The sequence below is a fragment of the Lissotriton vulgaris genome, chromosome 2_2 (assembly GCF_964263255.1).
Source record: "Lissotriton vulgaris chromosome 2_2, aLisVul1.2, whole genome shotgun sequence".
Classification (NCBI taxonomy): Eukaryota; Metazoa; Chordata; class Amphibia; order Caudata; family Salamandridae; genus Lissotriton; species Lissotriton vulgaris.
In genome coordinates, this window is record NC_141688.1 from 215,413,418 (window position 1) to 215,431,104 (window position 17,687).

The following is a 17,687-nucleotide window of genomic DNA, read 5'->3' on the forward strand; positions in this document are numbered from 1 at the left end:
CCTAGTGCCCCATCCCAAAGTTAACCGCATTATTCCCGAGATTCGGACGAACACTGGGGTTCACCAGGTAACATCCGCTGTCATTGCGCAGACTTTTGCTAGCTACTACGCAACCCTATTCAACGCTCGCCCTCCTTGTACTCCCCTGGCGGACTTGCTGGAGGAGACTGGTACTTGGCTGTCGTGTCTCCTTCAGGCGATCGCTGATACCTTGGACCACCCCTTCACCCCATAAGAAATTCACGGGCTATCTCAATGTTACACCCAGGCAAGGCCCCAGGTCCTGATGGTTACCCCCAAGAATACTAGGCGGCCTTCCGCGATGATTTGGTTCCCCATTTAGTGGAGCTATTTAATCATGTGGTGGAAGAGGGGTCCTTCCCGCCTGAAACCGATGTGGCCACTATCGTGATCATCCCAAAGACGCAACCGTCTCCCTGGTTTGTGCGGACTACCGCCCGATCTCGATCAATACGGAGGTCAAGATTTTTGCCACCGAGATAGCCCAGCGGCTCCGCCCACTCCTACAAGACTTGCTCCTTCCCGATCAGTGTGGGTTCGTGCGCTCCAGGGATACCAGTCATTGCATTCCTCGCCTCCATCTCGCTATGGCTCACTGTCACCACCTGACCCCGTATCTGGCGCTCCTATTCATTGACTTTGAAAAAGCCTTTGATACGGTGGATTGGAGCTACCTTTACGATGTGCTGGAACTGATGGGATTTGGTCTTCCCTTCCGCAGCATGATCAGAGTCCTTCATAGCCACCCCAGGGCTCGTGTCTTCATTAACGGCGAGCTTTGAGGCGTTCCCAATCCGGAGGGACACCCGTCAGGGGTGCCCGCTCTTGCCGCTCTTATTTGCGTTGGCGATGGAGCCATTGGCGGCGCTCATCCGCCGAGACCATCTCATCTGGGGCTGTGCCTTGAACCAGAGTCAGATTGACAAGATAGCCCTCTACGCGGACGTTGTCCTGCTTTTTCTGGCGGACCTGGACCGATCTGGCCCCAGATGCCTGGAGGCCCTTTCTGCTTTCGAGCGGGTTTCTGGGCTGCAAGTTAACCCGGCAAAATCAACCCTGGTGCCATTGCATCCCTCTCGGGCATGCTTTGACTGGCAGACGACCATCCCCCTCCGGAGGCAATTTTTCAAATACTAAGGTGTATCGGTGACCCTCCTGCGGGAGCTCGAGTGGGCCCTGAACGTTGCACCCTTGGTCACTAGGATGAAGGAAGACCCCAAGAAATGGCAGACCCTTACGCTTAACCCCCTGGGCAGGAGTGTGCTCTTTAAAATGATGATATTTACCTGCTTGCTCTACATTCTACAAAATGTCACCATCCACCTCCCAGGTAGCTGGTTCAGGGAATTGGACGGCGCGCTCACCTGGTTCTTATGGGGGAGAGGAAGGCCACGAATGTCCTTGGCACACTGTCGTATCCCCCCCTTCGACAGGGGCATGGGGGTGACCAATCTCCACCTCTACTACACCTGGCCACGAAACTTATCGTGATCCACGACTGGTTTGCGGGCGGCTGGTCCGACCCAGCATACCCGGTGGAACTCAGAGCAATGTACTTCTCATGGTTCCAGCATTTCTGTATGGTAGCCCGGTGCCACAGGCTCTGCCCCCCTTGTCACTAGGACGGTGCTCGCGGCCTGGAGTACAGCCCTTTGCCATGTGCAATGGAACCGGAGGCTTACCAGGCAAACGCCGCTGTGGAGTGGTGCATGGCTGTGAGAGGTCTCGTCCTTGCACGATTTCCGTCGATGAGAGCTCCCCGGGATCCCGCTGCTGGGAGACGTGTGGCTGGGAGATCACTTTCGGTCCTTTGCTGACCTACAACAACGTCACGCCCTTCTTCCTTCCCAATTCTATAAGTACCTCCAACTCAGACACGTCCTCCAAACTCACATTCCATCCCCCACCTCTCTCCTGGAATTCAGTCCCTTGGAAGCCCAGGTAATGATGGGGAACCTGGGGAGGGGGGGTTTCCCGAATATACCGGTCACTGGTGAACAACGGTTCAGCGTCCCTAGACCGGCTGCGGGCTCGCTGGGAGGGGTGGGTGGGTCCCGTTGAGGAGGCGGATTGGTGGGATGCCCTTATGGCACGCAAAACACCTTGACAACATCCTCCAAGTTACGCCTGGTCCTACTTTACTACCTCCATGCAGCATAACTCACTCCAGCATGTCTTTTCCGGACCCGTCTGCGACCCTCCCCAGCCTGTGCGCGCTGCAAGTGTGTCCCAGCAGATTTCTATCACCTGGTATGGCAGTGTCCGGCCCTGGCTCCGTTCTGGAAAGGGGTAGAACTCGTGCTTACACAGGACCAAGGATGAGAGGTTCCCCATGACCGGAAGCGCTTGCTGTTGGGAGTGTTTGATGGCCTTGATGGCTCCAGGACAGGCAAGAGTTTCCTGGGGACAGCGGTGGCGAAAAGGGATATAGCCGCCCTCTGGTCTCAAGCTAAGGCACGGCTGTGCGGAGGTGGAGGTGGAATGGTGTGGAGCGCAGGAGGAACCTCTCTTCGAGGCCCAGGGATGCCCAGAATTATTCTGTAAAGTGTGGTGTAAATGGTTCAATATGCTAGCTGTGTCAGGGTCCGGCTGAACTTGTACATCTATATCGTGTTTTGGGATTGCCACATCCAATCCAACTAGGCCGACTATACTGTTTGTCGAACGTATGTGATCGAATTTCCTTCATTACAACGCTTGGACTGCTACCAATAAATTTATTTGTTATTAAAAAAACAAAAAACTAATAAAGTTGATTATCAAAATAAAATAACTTAGAAATTCACTGCAAAAACCATAGGTTTTAGGGGTGTTATAGTTAGCTAGATATTTCACTCGTATAAAACCACTGAAATTCCTCCGTTCTAGTTAGTTGTACTAACTATAACTCGCGCACCTTTAATCCACTGCTGATGATGCTACATATTACATTATTCATGACATGGTCAGTGAAATCACTGATGACATCATCCATGTGAGAAACTGATGCATCTCATCATACAGTAGCATAACATTTCAACACATTATAAAATATGGAGTTTCATGTTTGAAACTATTGACACACCAATAAAAATTTCTAAAAACCCACTTGGTGATTCCTACATCTAAACACTTACGTATACATTCAGTCATACAGGCTAACAAAGATTAATAGAATACTATTAAGTATACTTATACACCAACATCAACATTACACACCAGCACACATCCAATTCACTTATGCAGACATCCTACTCACTTATGCAAACAATTGATCATACTTATATTTACTGAGCTACACGCTTATACAAACACCACTTTATTTATATAGTTAGAAAGTCATACTTAGTGTGTTCTAAAACCACTATTACAAGTATACAGTTATCCATACAGTCACTCATATAATCACTGAGTCTTAGGTATACTTATTTATATACAACTGTCACATACACTGCCTTTTATATTTCTAGTTTGTTGGACATATATCATTCAGAAATATTTTACTCATCACTACACCCATAAAGAGATTCACTCACTCAAACAATTGTTTCCACATACACTCTTAACCTCATATACCGACTAAATGAACTATTTACACATCTTTGGACAGTCATACACGTCCCGCCCAACCACACACATTCATTCACTCTCCCATACAAATACTCACTTAACTAATTAATAACTAATATAGACTTTCACATAACTAGTAATCAACTTATGTAGTTGTTTACACAACAAGAGATAGTGATGCAGGTATTCACACAGTTTAATCACTATCCCATATATTTAATGAGGCACATTAAATTTGTCACTTAGACAGTCAATCACATTGCTACTAAATCCTCCATTCAGACACTTATACATCCACTCCGTCTTCAAGGCAGATTGATATATTCTATATTCTGCCAATTCTGGTATCGAGGATATGAACACCATCATCAACTTAGCGGGCATAGACCTCTCAGCGGTGGAACAGTTATTGTCATTAGGTTTGTCCTATTGCCCAGAATCCAATTTTAGCTATACTCAAACCAGAGCTGATATATACAGATTTATAAGAAAATTGAAATTAAAAAAGTTCCATCAGCAACGTGGTGCCCAGGCAGACAATGCGGAAATGATGACCGTCCAGAATCCAGCTCTGCAGGGACTAGATGGAACGGATTATAATCTCTTGTATGAAATGAAGGGGTTGTAAAGATCAGAGGGCAACCCATCACAAGATGAATCGGATACTCAGCCATCGCAAATATTGGGGACCAATGTCAAACCGGTCACGTCTTTTAAACAAAAATCTAAATTTGTTCCCATCATGGCAAGGGACTCAATTGATGTTTTCAGTGAGCAATTGGTAGCACAAGTCAAGAAACTCAGTAATTCGACTACAAATTTGAAAAAGAAAGTTACAAATCATGAAAGGCAATATTGGCAGCTGATTAACAAATTAAAGGACAATGACCAAATAATATTAAGAAACTCAGATAAAGGAGGTAATTTGGTGTTATGGCCTCGCAAGGATTATATGGAAGAGGCTTACAGCCAGTTGAATAACATTGAATGCTACAGGAAGGTCGCATATACAAAGTTTAAAGATACCCAGGAAGCCTTGTTTGCACAATTGTTGGCTTGGAAAAGTTTAGGGTTGTTAAATATGAATGAATTCAAATATTTGAAGAAAACACCCTATGGTCCCGGTCATGTATTTTATACCACAAATACATAAAAATCCAAACAAGCCTCCGGGATGCCCAATTATAGCAGCATGTGATGGCCTGTTAGAAAACTTATCAAGATACATAGACTTTTTTCTGCAGGACTTTGTTAAAATTAATAGTCTTAAAACATTTGTGCAGGATACAAGCGACTTTCTAAGTAAAATACAGCACATAAAATGGAAGCCTACCTATTTGATGTTGGCACTCGATGTTTCGAGTCTGTATACGTGTATTAAGAACCAAGATGGTAGGAGAGCTGTTGAGTACTTCTTGTTAAATAGGCCAATAACCTATGTTCAACACTCCAGGATGATTCTCAAAATGCTTCTATTCTGCTTAGAAAATAATTTCTTCTTATTTAATGGAAGAATGTATCAGCAGATTCAGGGTGTTGCTATGGGGGCCAGCTTCTCCCCCAGGCAGCACCATGGACAAGCATACAATAGGAGTATAGTAACTTGGCTGCGCTACATTGATGATTTGTTATAATTTGGGATGGAGATTTTGACAGTGCATCTGATTTCATTGAAAAATTGAAGGACAATACAGTCAATCTGCAATTTTTACAGCAGAAATAAGTAGGACTATGGTTACCTTCTTGGATGTTAAAGTTGCAGTTAAGGGAGATGAAGCGACTACTACTCTATATCGGAAACCCACGGCAGGCAATACTTTATTGCATGCCTCAAGTGCTCATTCGTCCCATTTAATTAGGAGTATTCCATATGGAGAAATGCTCCGTATCAGACGGATTTGCAGTAGAGATGAAGATTGTAATGAAAAGGAATGTAAAGATAGGTTTCTGAATAGAGGATATAGTTCTGAAGTGATCGAGACAGCTATTAACATATCTAAATTATTGTGTAGAGAGGATCTGCTGAAGCATAAGGACAGACAGAGCAGGAAAGAGGGACCGGATGAACCTGTAAGGCTGATTCTCAACTTTTCCAGGCAAGAGAAACAGATTAGGGGAATAGTGAGAAAAAATTGGCCTATCAAAAAACTGACCCAGTAATTGGAGGTATTTTGCCCATTAATCCATCAGTTTCTTTTAGAAAAACAAACAGTATGGGGACTTCATTGGTAAGGAGAAGCATTGAAGCAACACCAAAAAACTCCTGGTTGAAAGCTAGAAAGGGGTTCTTCAAATGCTCTGTCTGCAAAGCGTGTCAATATGGCATAAATACTACCTGTTATAAAACGGCATTTGATCCTGGAGTTGGCAAGATCAATTTGCACTTGACGTGCAAATCGGATCATGCAGTATATGTGCTCACCTGTAGTTATAATCTGAAGTATGTAGGGAGCACGAAATTGCCAGCACACAAGAGGATTTTACAGCACATCCGTGCCATTTGCAACAATGATTAAAGTTATCCGGTTGCTAGGCACTTCAAGCTTAGCCATAATAGTGATCCTAAACATCTCAAATATTATGTGATAGATGCCATATTGCCTCACAAAAGGAGTGGGGATAGGGAGTCCAGATGAGGAGTCTAGAAACAACATACATTTTGAGATTCGACTTTAAACACCCGAATGGGCTAAACAATACTGAACACCTATACACCTTCCTATAAATAATGCCGATTGACTGTATCTAATATGTATGCATACCATATTTATATCTGTTTATATATGTTTACATGATATGATGGATTTTACTTGAGTTTCAGCCTGATGATGTGAATTGTGTATACAATGAAATTAGAAACGTTTTCCACTTTTTCACTTTCTATGATTATTTTAACTTGAGAAATGGATTTTAGGATAATATTTATTTATTTATTATATTAGGGATTGATTTTAGAGATCATTGAATAGAAAGTATACATATTGTTAAATACTTCTTGTTATTTCAAATGATTTTCTGATAGACTACTCATTATTCATCAAGGGTTGATCCATGTCCTAATGCCCTGTGTTCATGCATTTTAAGAGTCTGGGATTCTTAAGCACATCAGTCACTTTATTAGGAATAGTCAAATTGAGACTTAGGTTGGATTTGATGATTTTATTTTTACAAGCACATACATTCACACACAGTATTTATACACATTTCACTAACAAAATCTGGTGTCTTTGGACATTGTTGAAAATGAATGGTTTTTTAATGCATTTATGTATGTGATATTTATTCCATGCAATTTGTTGAAGAATTATATTAAGCATTTAAGCTGTTATAAATGACCACAAAGGCATGTAAGCGGAAAGTATTTCATCTATGTCTATTGGGGGTTGCACTGCACTTGCACTTTAAAAGCGAAGTAAAAAATCAATGAGATGTCATGTGATCAAGGGAGGGATCTCCCGAAAAGCGTCATGGCGGCATTGGCGAAAATAAAATAATACACTTACGAAATTTGGGTACACGCTTGTCTGTTCAGTTTGGAATTGAAGTACAAGGCCAGTCAGAGTGATATATAAATATATATATATATATAAATAATACATAATACTTATTTAAATATTGAACCAAGCCACATTCACTGGGTGATGTCATCAGTGATGTCATCAATAATGTCACTGACCATGTCATGAATGATGTAATATGTGACATCATCAGCAGTGGATTGCGCGCACGCGAGTTATAGTTACTACAACTAACGATAACGGGGGAATTACAATGGTTTTATTCGAGTGAAATGTGCAGCTAACTATAACTCCCCTAAAACCTATGTTTTTTTCAGTGGAAAAAAAATAAATGAATATATATATATATATATATATATATATATATATATATATATATATATATATATATATATATATATATATATATATATTTTTTCTTCTTTTTTTTTCTCACAAAGTGTAAAGTTACCGCCCCGCTTGAACAAGATATAAATAACTACATTTTCGATTTAGCAAAGATGTCGGAAAATGAAGATATAATGGGTGAAAGAGTCTGCTGCAAATGTCATGTTTAGATCCACCACAGATAGACCCATAAGAGCGGACAATGCCACACCACCATCAGCAATGACCAGCAATTTAAAAACGCTCTTTCAAAAGCTGGAAAAAATACAAGAAAGAGGTGCGAAAGTGGTGGGAGGCCACCTCTCTGCAACATTACATAGAATGTAACAGGATCTCCAGGGGACTCCGCACCTACACGATACCCTCCTATGAAAATCTGGACCCTGCATTATTAAAGGATTGGGCGGAGTATACAGCTGAATCATCGAAAGGGATGGTACGCCTACTCATACAATATGCATGGAGTGATTGTGATAAGTGCATAAAAGAGATTGCGGACTCAAAGGCTAGTGAAGATCTAAGAAGCGCAGTGGAAAAAAGAATCAAGGAGTATGAATTGGGAATACGTAACAGAAAACAAACCAAATTCCAAAGGGACGAGCAGGATTATTTATCAGGCAGAATATTGACTTTTGCTCGTAAATTTGATGCCACCAGAAAACGACTTGCTCAGGGAACTGTGGTTCCAAACAATGCAGACACGGAGGAATCAGAGGTGTCAGATGGTGAACAACCCACAGCCTCTGCAACAAAAGAGAAAACCAGCGTGAAACCTTTTTTCGACAAATATCAGGTCATAAAGGAAAAACGCCAGAGACCACAGCAAAGGAATCACCCTCCCCCCCAACAAAGCAAAAAAGGAGATCAAGGCGGGGCAGAAGGGGCAAGAGGAGGCGCACAGAAAACTGCCTCACCGAGGGTGACCCGGAGTGTAACCTATCGCAGGAGAAAACAATGATGATGAACGACAACAACGTCATCAACCGGTCAAAAAGAGAAATTACAGGTGATGAGATGAGTCCTCAAGAAAGGACTAAGTTTTGTCCTGCAAGTGATTTTGATTTGGTGGATACAAGAATAGATCTGTTTAGATACATTCGAAAACTAAATGTAAGAAAAAGAGACTACTGTGGGAACACACTTGGAGAATACCACAGAGGAATTAACAGAAACACACCCCGATACTCTTGCAAACTTCCTATTGACTAACTCACGAAATTTCAGAGAGGGGATCAACAGGCTTTCAGGGTGAAGATACATCTTCAAAGCAAGTTTGTGATCCTAGCAACATGAAAAACAAGTCAAGAAGACTGCCTGTTGCACCTCATGATGCAATTGATGTTTTTAATGAAGCGGTACTTATGGATTTGGAGAGACTATCAAAAGGGAAGATGGACATGAAATCATCTAACATCACAAGGAGAGAATGGGAGGCTATTAAGTCCCTAAAAAATTATCCAACCATCGAAATTAAACCCTCGGACAAAGGAGGTAATATTGTTATTTTCAGCAAGGAACAGTATGAACAGGAGGCACAAAGACAATTAAAAGACAAGGAGTGCTATACCACTATACAAAGAACTGAATATCTTAATAGCATAACGGAATATCAATCTATGCTTAACAAATGGAAGGACGATGGTATGTTCAATACGGATGAGCTCCTTTTCCTGCAATGTCAATCACCAATATTACCCACGTTTTACCATCTTCCAAAGATACATAAAACGCCAAAAGACCACCAGGGCGTCCAATTGTATCTTCAATTGGAAGCCTTTTGGAAAATACGTCACGCTTCATTGATTCGTATTTAGCTCCCATAGTAAAAGACTTACCGTCATACGTGAGGGATACACAGGATTTCCTCTGTATCATGTATAATGTATCTTGGGATTCGGACATGCTTTTAATAACATTGGATGTGGTGAATATATACACTTGTATAGCCCATGAGGATGGCATGAAGGCGACCAAGTGGTTTCTAGATAGAAAACCAGAAAAATACAAGTCACACATCAATATGTTAAAAATGATTCACTTTTGCTTGTACCATAACATCTTCCTTTTTTCAGGCCAGTTACTCAAACAGACTAGGGAAACATCTATGGGCTCGTGCTTCTCCCCCAGCTACGCGTACTTGTTCGCGGGCTGGTGGGAGAGCACGAGGCATGGGGTGAGACCAATGAGGTATGGACAGAAATTTTTTAATGTGGACCAGGTACATTGACTACCTGTTTATTGTGTGGAGCGGCGATCGCACCTCGGCTGAGGAATACATCGTCGTCCTCAACAATAATAAGTGTAACCTGCAATTTACTAGCACAATAAGTGCCACAAGTATTTGCTACTTAGATTTGGAGGTTGTTTTACATAACAATACTCTCCAAACGAGACTTGTCAGGAAACCCACGGAGGGGAATGCCGTGTTGCATGCAGCTAGCTACCATCCGAAAAGTCTTATCAAAAACGTCCCTTATGGCGAACTACTGCGACTTAAAAGAAACTGTTCAGTAGAGACTGACTTCCAACAAGCCAAAGCTGATGCTAACAGAAGATTTCATAATAGGGGATACTCTAAGAGCTTACTTGAACAGGCTTCAAAGAAGGCATCAATTGTCAACAGGAGGTATCTCCTGGTGGCAAAGAATGTACCAAAGGTGGAAGATGAGGTGAGAATGATTACCAAATTTAACACCAAATCTGGAGATCTGGTCCACAGCTTTAAGAAAAATTGGCACATTTTAACTACTGACAATGTTTTGAAAAGGCACCTTCCTCAGCAGCCTTTGATAACTTATCGGCGTTCTTAGTCACTTTCCGATCATCTAGTTCGTAGCCATTTTTCTTCAAAAGCCCAACCCACTGAACTCAGTAATATCAAAGGGTTTTTCCCCTGTCTGCGCTGTAAAGCCTGTAAAGGCAGTAAGAAAGTATCAGAATATCCGGGCTGAACAGGAGAGGATAGACCAAATAGGAAAATAATGAAACTCCTAAATTGCAATTCAGACTACACTATTTATTGTCTAGAGTGCCCCTGCAAAAAAAGATACATCGGGAGCACCATTAACCCCACCAAACTCAGAATACTCGAACATATGCGAGCAATCGCGAATAAGGATAAAGCCTATCCGGTTGCTCGCCATTTCGCAGAATGCCATCAAAGCGATAGGGAACTTCTGAGTTTTTACTGCAATGACCAGGTAAAACGTCTAGAAAGAGGGGGAGATAGAGAAAAGGCACTTCGAGTCCTAGAATCTAGGTACATTATTGACCTTAAGACTATGACTCCATGGGGCCTTAACGACGAGGAATTGTGGGTCCACCTCTAACAATGCACATGGGATCAGGTGTATTAATACTGTTACATTCCCGGTTTCTAACTGATTAATAGAGACACTGCCTGCAAAAATATACACCTATTCAATAGCCGTTTACATTTTTTATGAATTTATATAGCAGAATGATCGCTGCCCATACAGGGCTACAAAACTAAGATATTCTGGTTCCTGGCGTCAATAAACATAATCAAATGGGGGATACACCCCTACAAAACAAAACTCTTAACAAATGTTAGTATTCATTGTGATTATATAGGACCTATATATCCATCAATTCTGCTCTTGAATAATGAGAATATGTACATAAAATTGTAAACTGTTTGTTGTACAAATGTTTTTTATTAAGCACTAAGCACTTTATTTGACCCCATGATAAACACTAGTGATATATGCAGAAACATATGTTTAAAGATACCCACCATTTTTGACACAATTCACCATCATTTATGTCAATGAATGTAGTAATGACCGGTGGGTTTAAAATTGCGAATGATTGATTGCACAAACAGACACTGACTAAGCTAGATTAGCGAAACGCGTCTGTCTGGTGTGAGGGGGTCTGCATTAAAATACTGAAAATCCGTGCTTTCGTTTTTTCGATTTCATAGTCTAATTGTGTTGCAATATTTATATATATATATATATATATATACATATATACATACATATATATATATATACATATACATACATATATATACATATACATACATATATATACATATACATACATATATATATATATATACATACATATATATATATATATACATACATATATATATATATACATACATATATATATATACATACATATATATATATACATACATATATATATATACATACATATATATATATACATACATATATATATATACATACATATATATATATATATATATATATATATATATATTCATGTGATCAAGGCCGTCTCACGACGAAATGCGTCAGGGCGATTGTGGTGTTGTGAACAATAAATATTTTCTCGCACGAAGCTGGGTTTGTGTTCTGTCCTTTTCCGTGTAAAAGGAACTTATGAAGTATGGCATCTGTTATATATACACACAAACACACACTTTAATCATAAGACAGGCCTCAATGTATAACAAAAACCCCATTTCCTGCCAAAAACAAAAGGACAACAACTGTGTTACGAACTTGCAATCACACACAGATAAGGCAGGTCTTTTGACAAATACCCTAGATGTCACAGTTGATAGTGTCTAATGAAATTAACTAGTTACTCTCTTAGCCGCATACAAGGACACCTGTTAAAAATTAGTTCAGTTTGTATGCATCCATAAAGTCAATTCCTCCTAACATCGTCTTATGCCATGAGGAATAAAATGTGGATGAAGGCAGTCTCTTCTAGCCTTTAGGGAAAATGTGCAGAACATGATAAAACGCATGCCATATTCTATCCCCCCAAACTTGTATCCGCAGGTGGACAAGCTACTGCCTCCTTTTTTTCCAGGTACTAGCATACAGTTTCACTGGCAGGGTGGCTAGTCTAATTGTGATATATAAAGATCTTTTAAGAGCTGGATAAAGCATGTCCAAGTTTAAAAGTAGGGAAGGGTTTGAGATTCTCAAGCTGGGTTGAAATAAATGTATTTAAAAATGAAGGCTATTAACCATTACTGAAGGATAACTAAAGTCACCTGCACTACAGAATGATTTGCCCGTTATCTACGCTCTTCCTTATTTTCCATCAAACCTTCTGTGGAGTTGCCAGACCTGGTGCCGTTCGATAGTGCCTAAGCAGAGGCTGAGGCACTGAAAAGGAGGAAAGCCAGACTGGGTAGCAGGAGTACAAAATAGGTTCATAAATATTACATGTCTGCTGGCAGTCCACTGCATGCATGAACATATCTTACTATGAAAACAGCACAATGTGCATCATGAAAAGTTAATAAGCTACAATCATTACCTGCGTGTTCTGAGTGGGTATTTGTAATAAAAGAGCCAAGGTATTGAAGTCAAAAGTTTCATCTAAGGCAACAAGTGCTCCATGCACTCCACTTTCTAAGAGGTTATTTGCATATTCTTTAAGGCCCATTGATAAAAGCCAGCGTATCATCCTGTCATTACTCCACACTAGCACATCTGCAATAGAAAAAAGGCGCATTAGACAAGTATGCAGTTACAAAACAATTGAGAAAGTAAACGTACCAATATGCATAGGTTTCCAAGCAATACACAAAGATTTCCAACTATATTATATTTATGGCTTTGGTATGTAAACATTTTGTTCAGATGCCAAACAGAGCCAATTAAGTGCATGGTAAATTTAAATCGTGAACATTCGTAGCAAAACAGTTTTAGAAAATACAGAATAATTATAAGTAAGTGAACCTTCATAACAAATACAATTACAAAATATAGACTTGCTAATAAAATATACCATAAAACATGGATTTACACAGTATTCAGAAAAATGTAGTACAATACCAGTAGGAGTAGTTTAGCAGTCATGTTGTACATTATGCCACCATCTAGTTCAGAAGTCTCCTACTGTCTTTTTCTTGGGAATTAATCAAGCCGGGGGTTTAGCCACTCCCTCATGTCAGATGTGCACCCAGAATGCCACAGTGCGTGGTCCCCAACTTTTGATTCTTTTTTCCCTTGTTGGTCGGTGACCTGTACTGATCTATTTTCCTTCTACATATTTCATATCTGATTTCAAGCTTGCACCTCATTTCTGGGGAGACAGGAGTGTAGGATGTGAATCCAGATAATTCATCAAGCTGCACAACTACTTTTACAGGTAGGAAACCTTTTAGTTTTGCTATGTGAATCTTTTCTAGATTCACATGCAGTGCATTGTACTGCAAGTTCTACATGTCTTCAGAGTTCTACATTTAAGATCCGCCCAGTACATCATCTCGAATGATGTTCTCATTAATTGTGTTCTCACATTGCTGTGGGTGGAGGTTTCGGTGGTGACTTTTTGGCTCCTTCTAAGAATCTTTTGATGATTGGTGTCTTAAAGAGACTTCTTCTATAATGTCCATTGTGTATTCAAATATTGCTGACTGATGTACCTTAATCAATGTGTGTGAAAGCTTTCATTTAAAAGGTGAGTCAAGTATCTAATTATTGTAGTGTCTCTTGTTATTTCTCCTTTCCTGCACCAGCATTCAAATCTGTTCCTTTTCGCAGTGTGACCTGTGGTGTTGCCACCCAACCTCCCTCAGGACGTCTATGCATCTGTGGTGTGTCCCACTTGTCGGAATACGAAGACCTCAAGAACCATGTAACTAGACTGAGGCAGGCTGGCAAACTTGATCCTGTTGTGTTGCCAATAAGTCTTGTAAGGCAAGTAATTTTATTATCTTGCCTTGTGCCGTCCCCACCAGGTCTGAAAACCATGTTTGTTTGTCCCACTGTAGTGCTATCATTATGAACATCATGATTGTCTGTCTGTACTTGCTTATCACTAGTGGTATCAATGGAACTGGAAACAGAGTGTATGCAAAGACTGACAGTCTATCACCAGGTCATTCCCCTTAGACAGTGTGACAGTGTGTGAGTACCTGGAACCAAGGTTTTGGAATCTTGCATTAGTGTTTGTTGCAAAGAGGTTTACTTGTTGTGTGCCACACTTGTTTGAGCCCCCTCTTGCTTGTCTCCTAGCCTGTCTGCTACGATGTTGTGCAGGCCTGTAGGTGGATGGCTTTTTAGCCCCTTCGCTGCGGGTGTTAATCCCCCGCTATGCTAGGGGGGCGTGCACAGTGCCCGCATGCTCATGACGAGCTGAGCTCGTCAAGAGCTACGGCGCTCCTGTGCTCATGACGAGCTCAGCTCGTCACAGGTGCATTGGCTCCGTGGAACGTTCAGCACAGCGGGGGAATTATCCCGGCGTGTGAGCGTTCCACGGGCCATGACTAGCTGAGCTCGTCATGAGCACCGGAGCGCCGTGGCTCATGACGAGCTCAGCTCGTCATGAGCATTCAAGAGGTTAAGCTGTGTCTGTGTCATGACCATCTCCATACTAACAGTACTAGTTTGGCTAGAACATGTGACCATCTTCCCCTTGTTTATTAAGGAGAAAATTTTTGTTGTGTTTTCAGTATGTATTTGTACTGTGTTCTCCTAGATATGCATGTGGAAGGCCTTCAGTGCCAGGTAATCAGTCTTTAGTTCTCGCACATGTTCGTGCTTCACTGCTTCCAAAGGACTCCCTTGACCCGTTTTTTTACCCAATCTGTGTGGAATGAATCTGCAGTAATGGTCGCAGAATACATTTTCGACAATCGTATTTCCCTCTCTATTTTCTCTGTGACAACCCCTAGATCATCCCAGTTGCCTCTGACCATTAGTTCTAAAGCCAATCTTGGATATACTTCATGTAGTTTTGTGGAGTCAGGTCTGAGGGATTACAGGTATTCATACCAATCAGTTTGAACATAGTACTCACTGTAAGACTGTCCTTTCTGGTAATGGCGAGTTTGTTGTGTCAATTCCAAAATCCTCTTTTGTATTGGAATGCTTTGGCCTCTCGAGTTTAGAATTACCCCAAGAAAACCTCTCCCTCTTGAGAATTTATGGTGAATTCAATCCCAACATGTAGAGTCTGCATCACTATCTGTATGCTCTTTTGACATTGTTAGCAAATTAGTTTACGAAAGAGGGTTTCTGTTGCAGTAATCCCCCCACTTTTTGCCAGACTACTGATGCACTATTTCTTGGTGTGGCCTGGGTGCCTGCCAATCATGTACCCAGGGCCTATGTTCTTTCCCCAAAACTAACCCTATTGGAATCTTTGGCCACAGGTCAGCCCCTTGTAAATAGTACCACAGGTTCCCAGGGCACTGTGACCAGGGAAGACCTCTAATGGCTGCAGCACTTATTGTGCCACCTTTAGAGGGCCTGTGAATGTACTCACACACACACACACACACACCCACTGCCTTTGCAGGCTGCGTGTTTTGGTGCAATACACATTAAAGAGTCAACATGGCATACATCCCTGTGTGCCATGCTGACAACCCACTGCCCTGGCATAGATCAGTCACCCCTCTAGCTGTGTTCCCTTTGCCAGTGGTGAGGGTACAGGTGCATGAGCCCTGTACCCCTACAGTGTCTAAGTCCATTCTTAGACATTGTAAGTACAGTGCTGCCATTAAGAGTATATGGTGCTGGGAGCTTGTCATTATGAACTCCAAAGCACCACAATGGCTATCCTGAATACGGAGTAGTTTGGTATCAAACTTCTCCGCACATTAAACCCACACTGATTCCAGTGTGGGATCTAATGAAAAGTGCACACAGAGGGCATCTCAGATATGCCCCCTGAAAACAAACCCATCACTAGTCTCAAGGCTAAGTGGCGACTTTCAGCTGCCACCACCAGCCACATTTCCAGACCCCTGGGTCGAGAGCCTGTTGCTCTCTGGGCCCTGAGACAATGCACATGCTGGGACGAGGTGCCAAGCCTCCTCCCCCAGGATGGGCAGGGTTCACGAAGGGGAAGCTATAAAGGCATGCCGGCTTTTTGAGCCTCCCCAGACCATTTGCTGTTTTTAGCAACTGGTCCCCACTGGCTCTACCACTCAATTTGGGCGGGGGAGCAGACAGGAAAAACAAGTGAGGGAAAGAGATGTGCCCACCTCTACCAACTCCACCCCTCAGGTGGGGGAGAAGAGGTGAAGCACAACTCTTGAGTCCCTGCCATCTTTAGGATGGGGGGACCCAACAAACCAGGAACAGGTTCCTGCACCCCTTCCACAGGAGGGTGGCATGAAAGGGGGTGTAACCACCCCAGGGAAGGGACCCATTTGTCCCTGCCCTTTACCTACATGTTAATCCCCTAAATCTAGTATTTAGGGGGCACCCTGTACCTTGCTTTCTTAGATCCAGCCTGACAACAAGAAGAAAAAAAGAAGGAGGACCGAACAGCCGTGCAGCCAGCTAACAAGAGGAAGACGCCCACTGACTTGGCACCAGCCCTACCGGCCTGTCTCACCTCTGCCCTGCTCCTGCGAAATCCCGGTGTGTCCTACAGCCAGCAACCTCAAAAACCCTGTAGGACCTGCCTTCCTTCACTTCCAAAGACTGCTTCTCCTGTGAACACCGGATTTGTTTAACTGCAACCTCTGGCAGCAGTCGGACATCGCAAATCCAGACCACTCTGCACCCGCTGTACCTGGCCCGAGCTCGAAAAACACCATGAGGAAGTCACCCCGCCAATCCTGACCCGAGATCAGGCGACCCCTGACCTGCCTCAACCCTCCAGCCGACGCATGCAGCCTAAATCCATGAGGCCCCCTTAACCGCGACCTGAAGCTGGTAAGAAGATCTAACCCCAAAAGCCACCCCTGCACCAAACGCCTCACGACCTTGTGTGCCCTAACCCACCCTTAACATCCCAACTTACCTCTCGAAGTGGTGGTTGCACAGAGAAGTCCTTCAGTTCCCAGCCTACAGTACTTTGGCAAACCGTAGGTTCTCCATTGAAAACAGGGCACCGGACCTTAAAACAGCACTCTACACCTGGCGGCCCCAGTGCAGCTGAGGGTGCACCCTTTGTGCTACTATGTTTCCCCATTTGTTCTGACCTAAACCCAAGGAGCCTTGCTCCAACAACACAGTGGCCTGTTTGCCAGCAGCCACCAACCGGAGGCTCCCTATCCCAAGTGGATAACATTGGGCCTCAAAACTCTGCACCCGGCCGCTCTAGAGCCATAAGGGTGCAACAACAGTTCATCACCGACCCTGGGGAACCCCCGAGTCTAACCCCAGAACCTTAACTCCCACAGTAGATTACTTACGTGTGAACCGATAACCTGTTTTTGCTCATTAGGATAACATTGAACATTTTCTACCAAAAAGTGTGGAGTTTCGTAATCTAAAAATATTCTTTAAA

General features: G+C 42.6%; 1 protein-coding gene across 10 annotated transcripts in view; it reads right to left on the reverse strand.

The window, feature by feature from the left end:
* Positions 1–17,687, reverse strand: part of PPFIA1 (PPFI scaffold protein A1) — a 922,132-nt gene that overhangs the window by 165,398 nt on the left and 739,047 nt on the right. For all 10 annotated transcript variants that reach the window (XM_086959570.1, XM_086959566.1, XM_086959563.1 and 7 more), the window contains one exon: positions 12,750–12,925. In XM_086959570.1, coding sequence (XP_086815696.1) covers positions 12,750–12,925 — 176 coding nt within the window. The remainder of the gene's footprint in view (positions 1–12,749; positions 12,926–17,687) is intronic.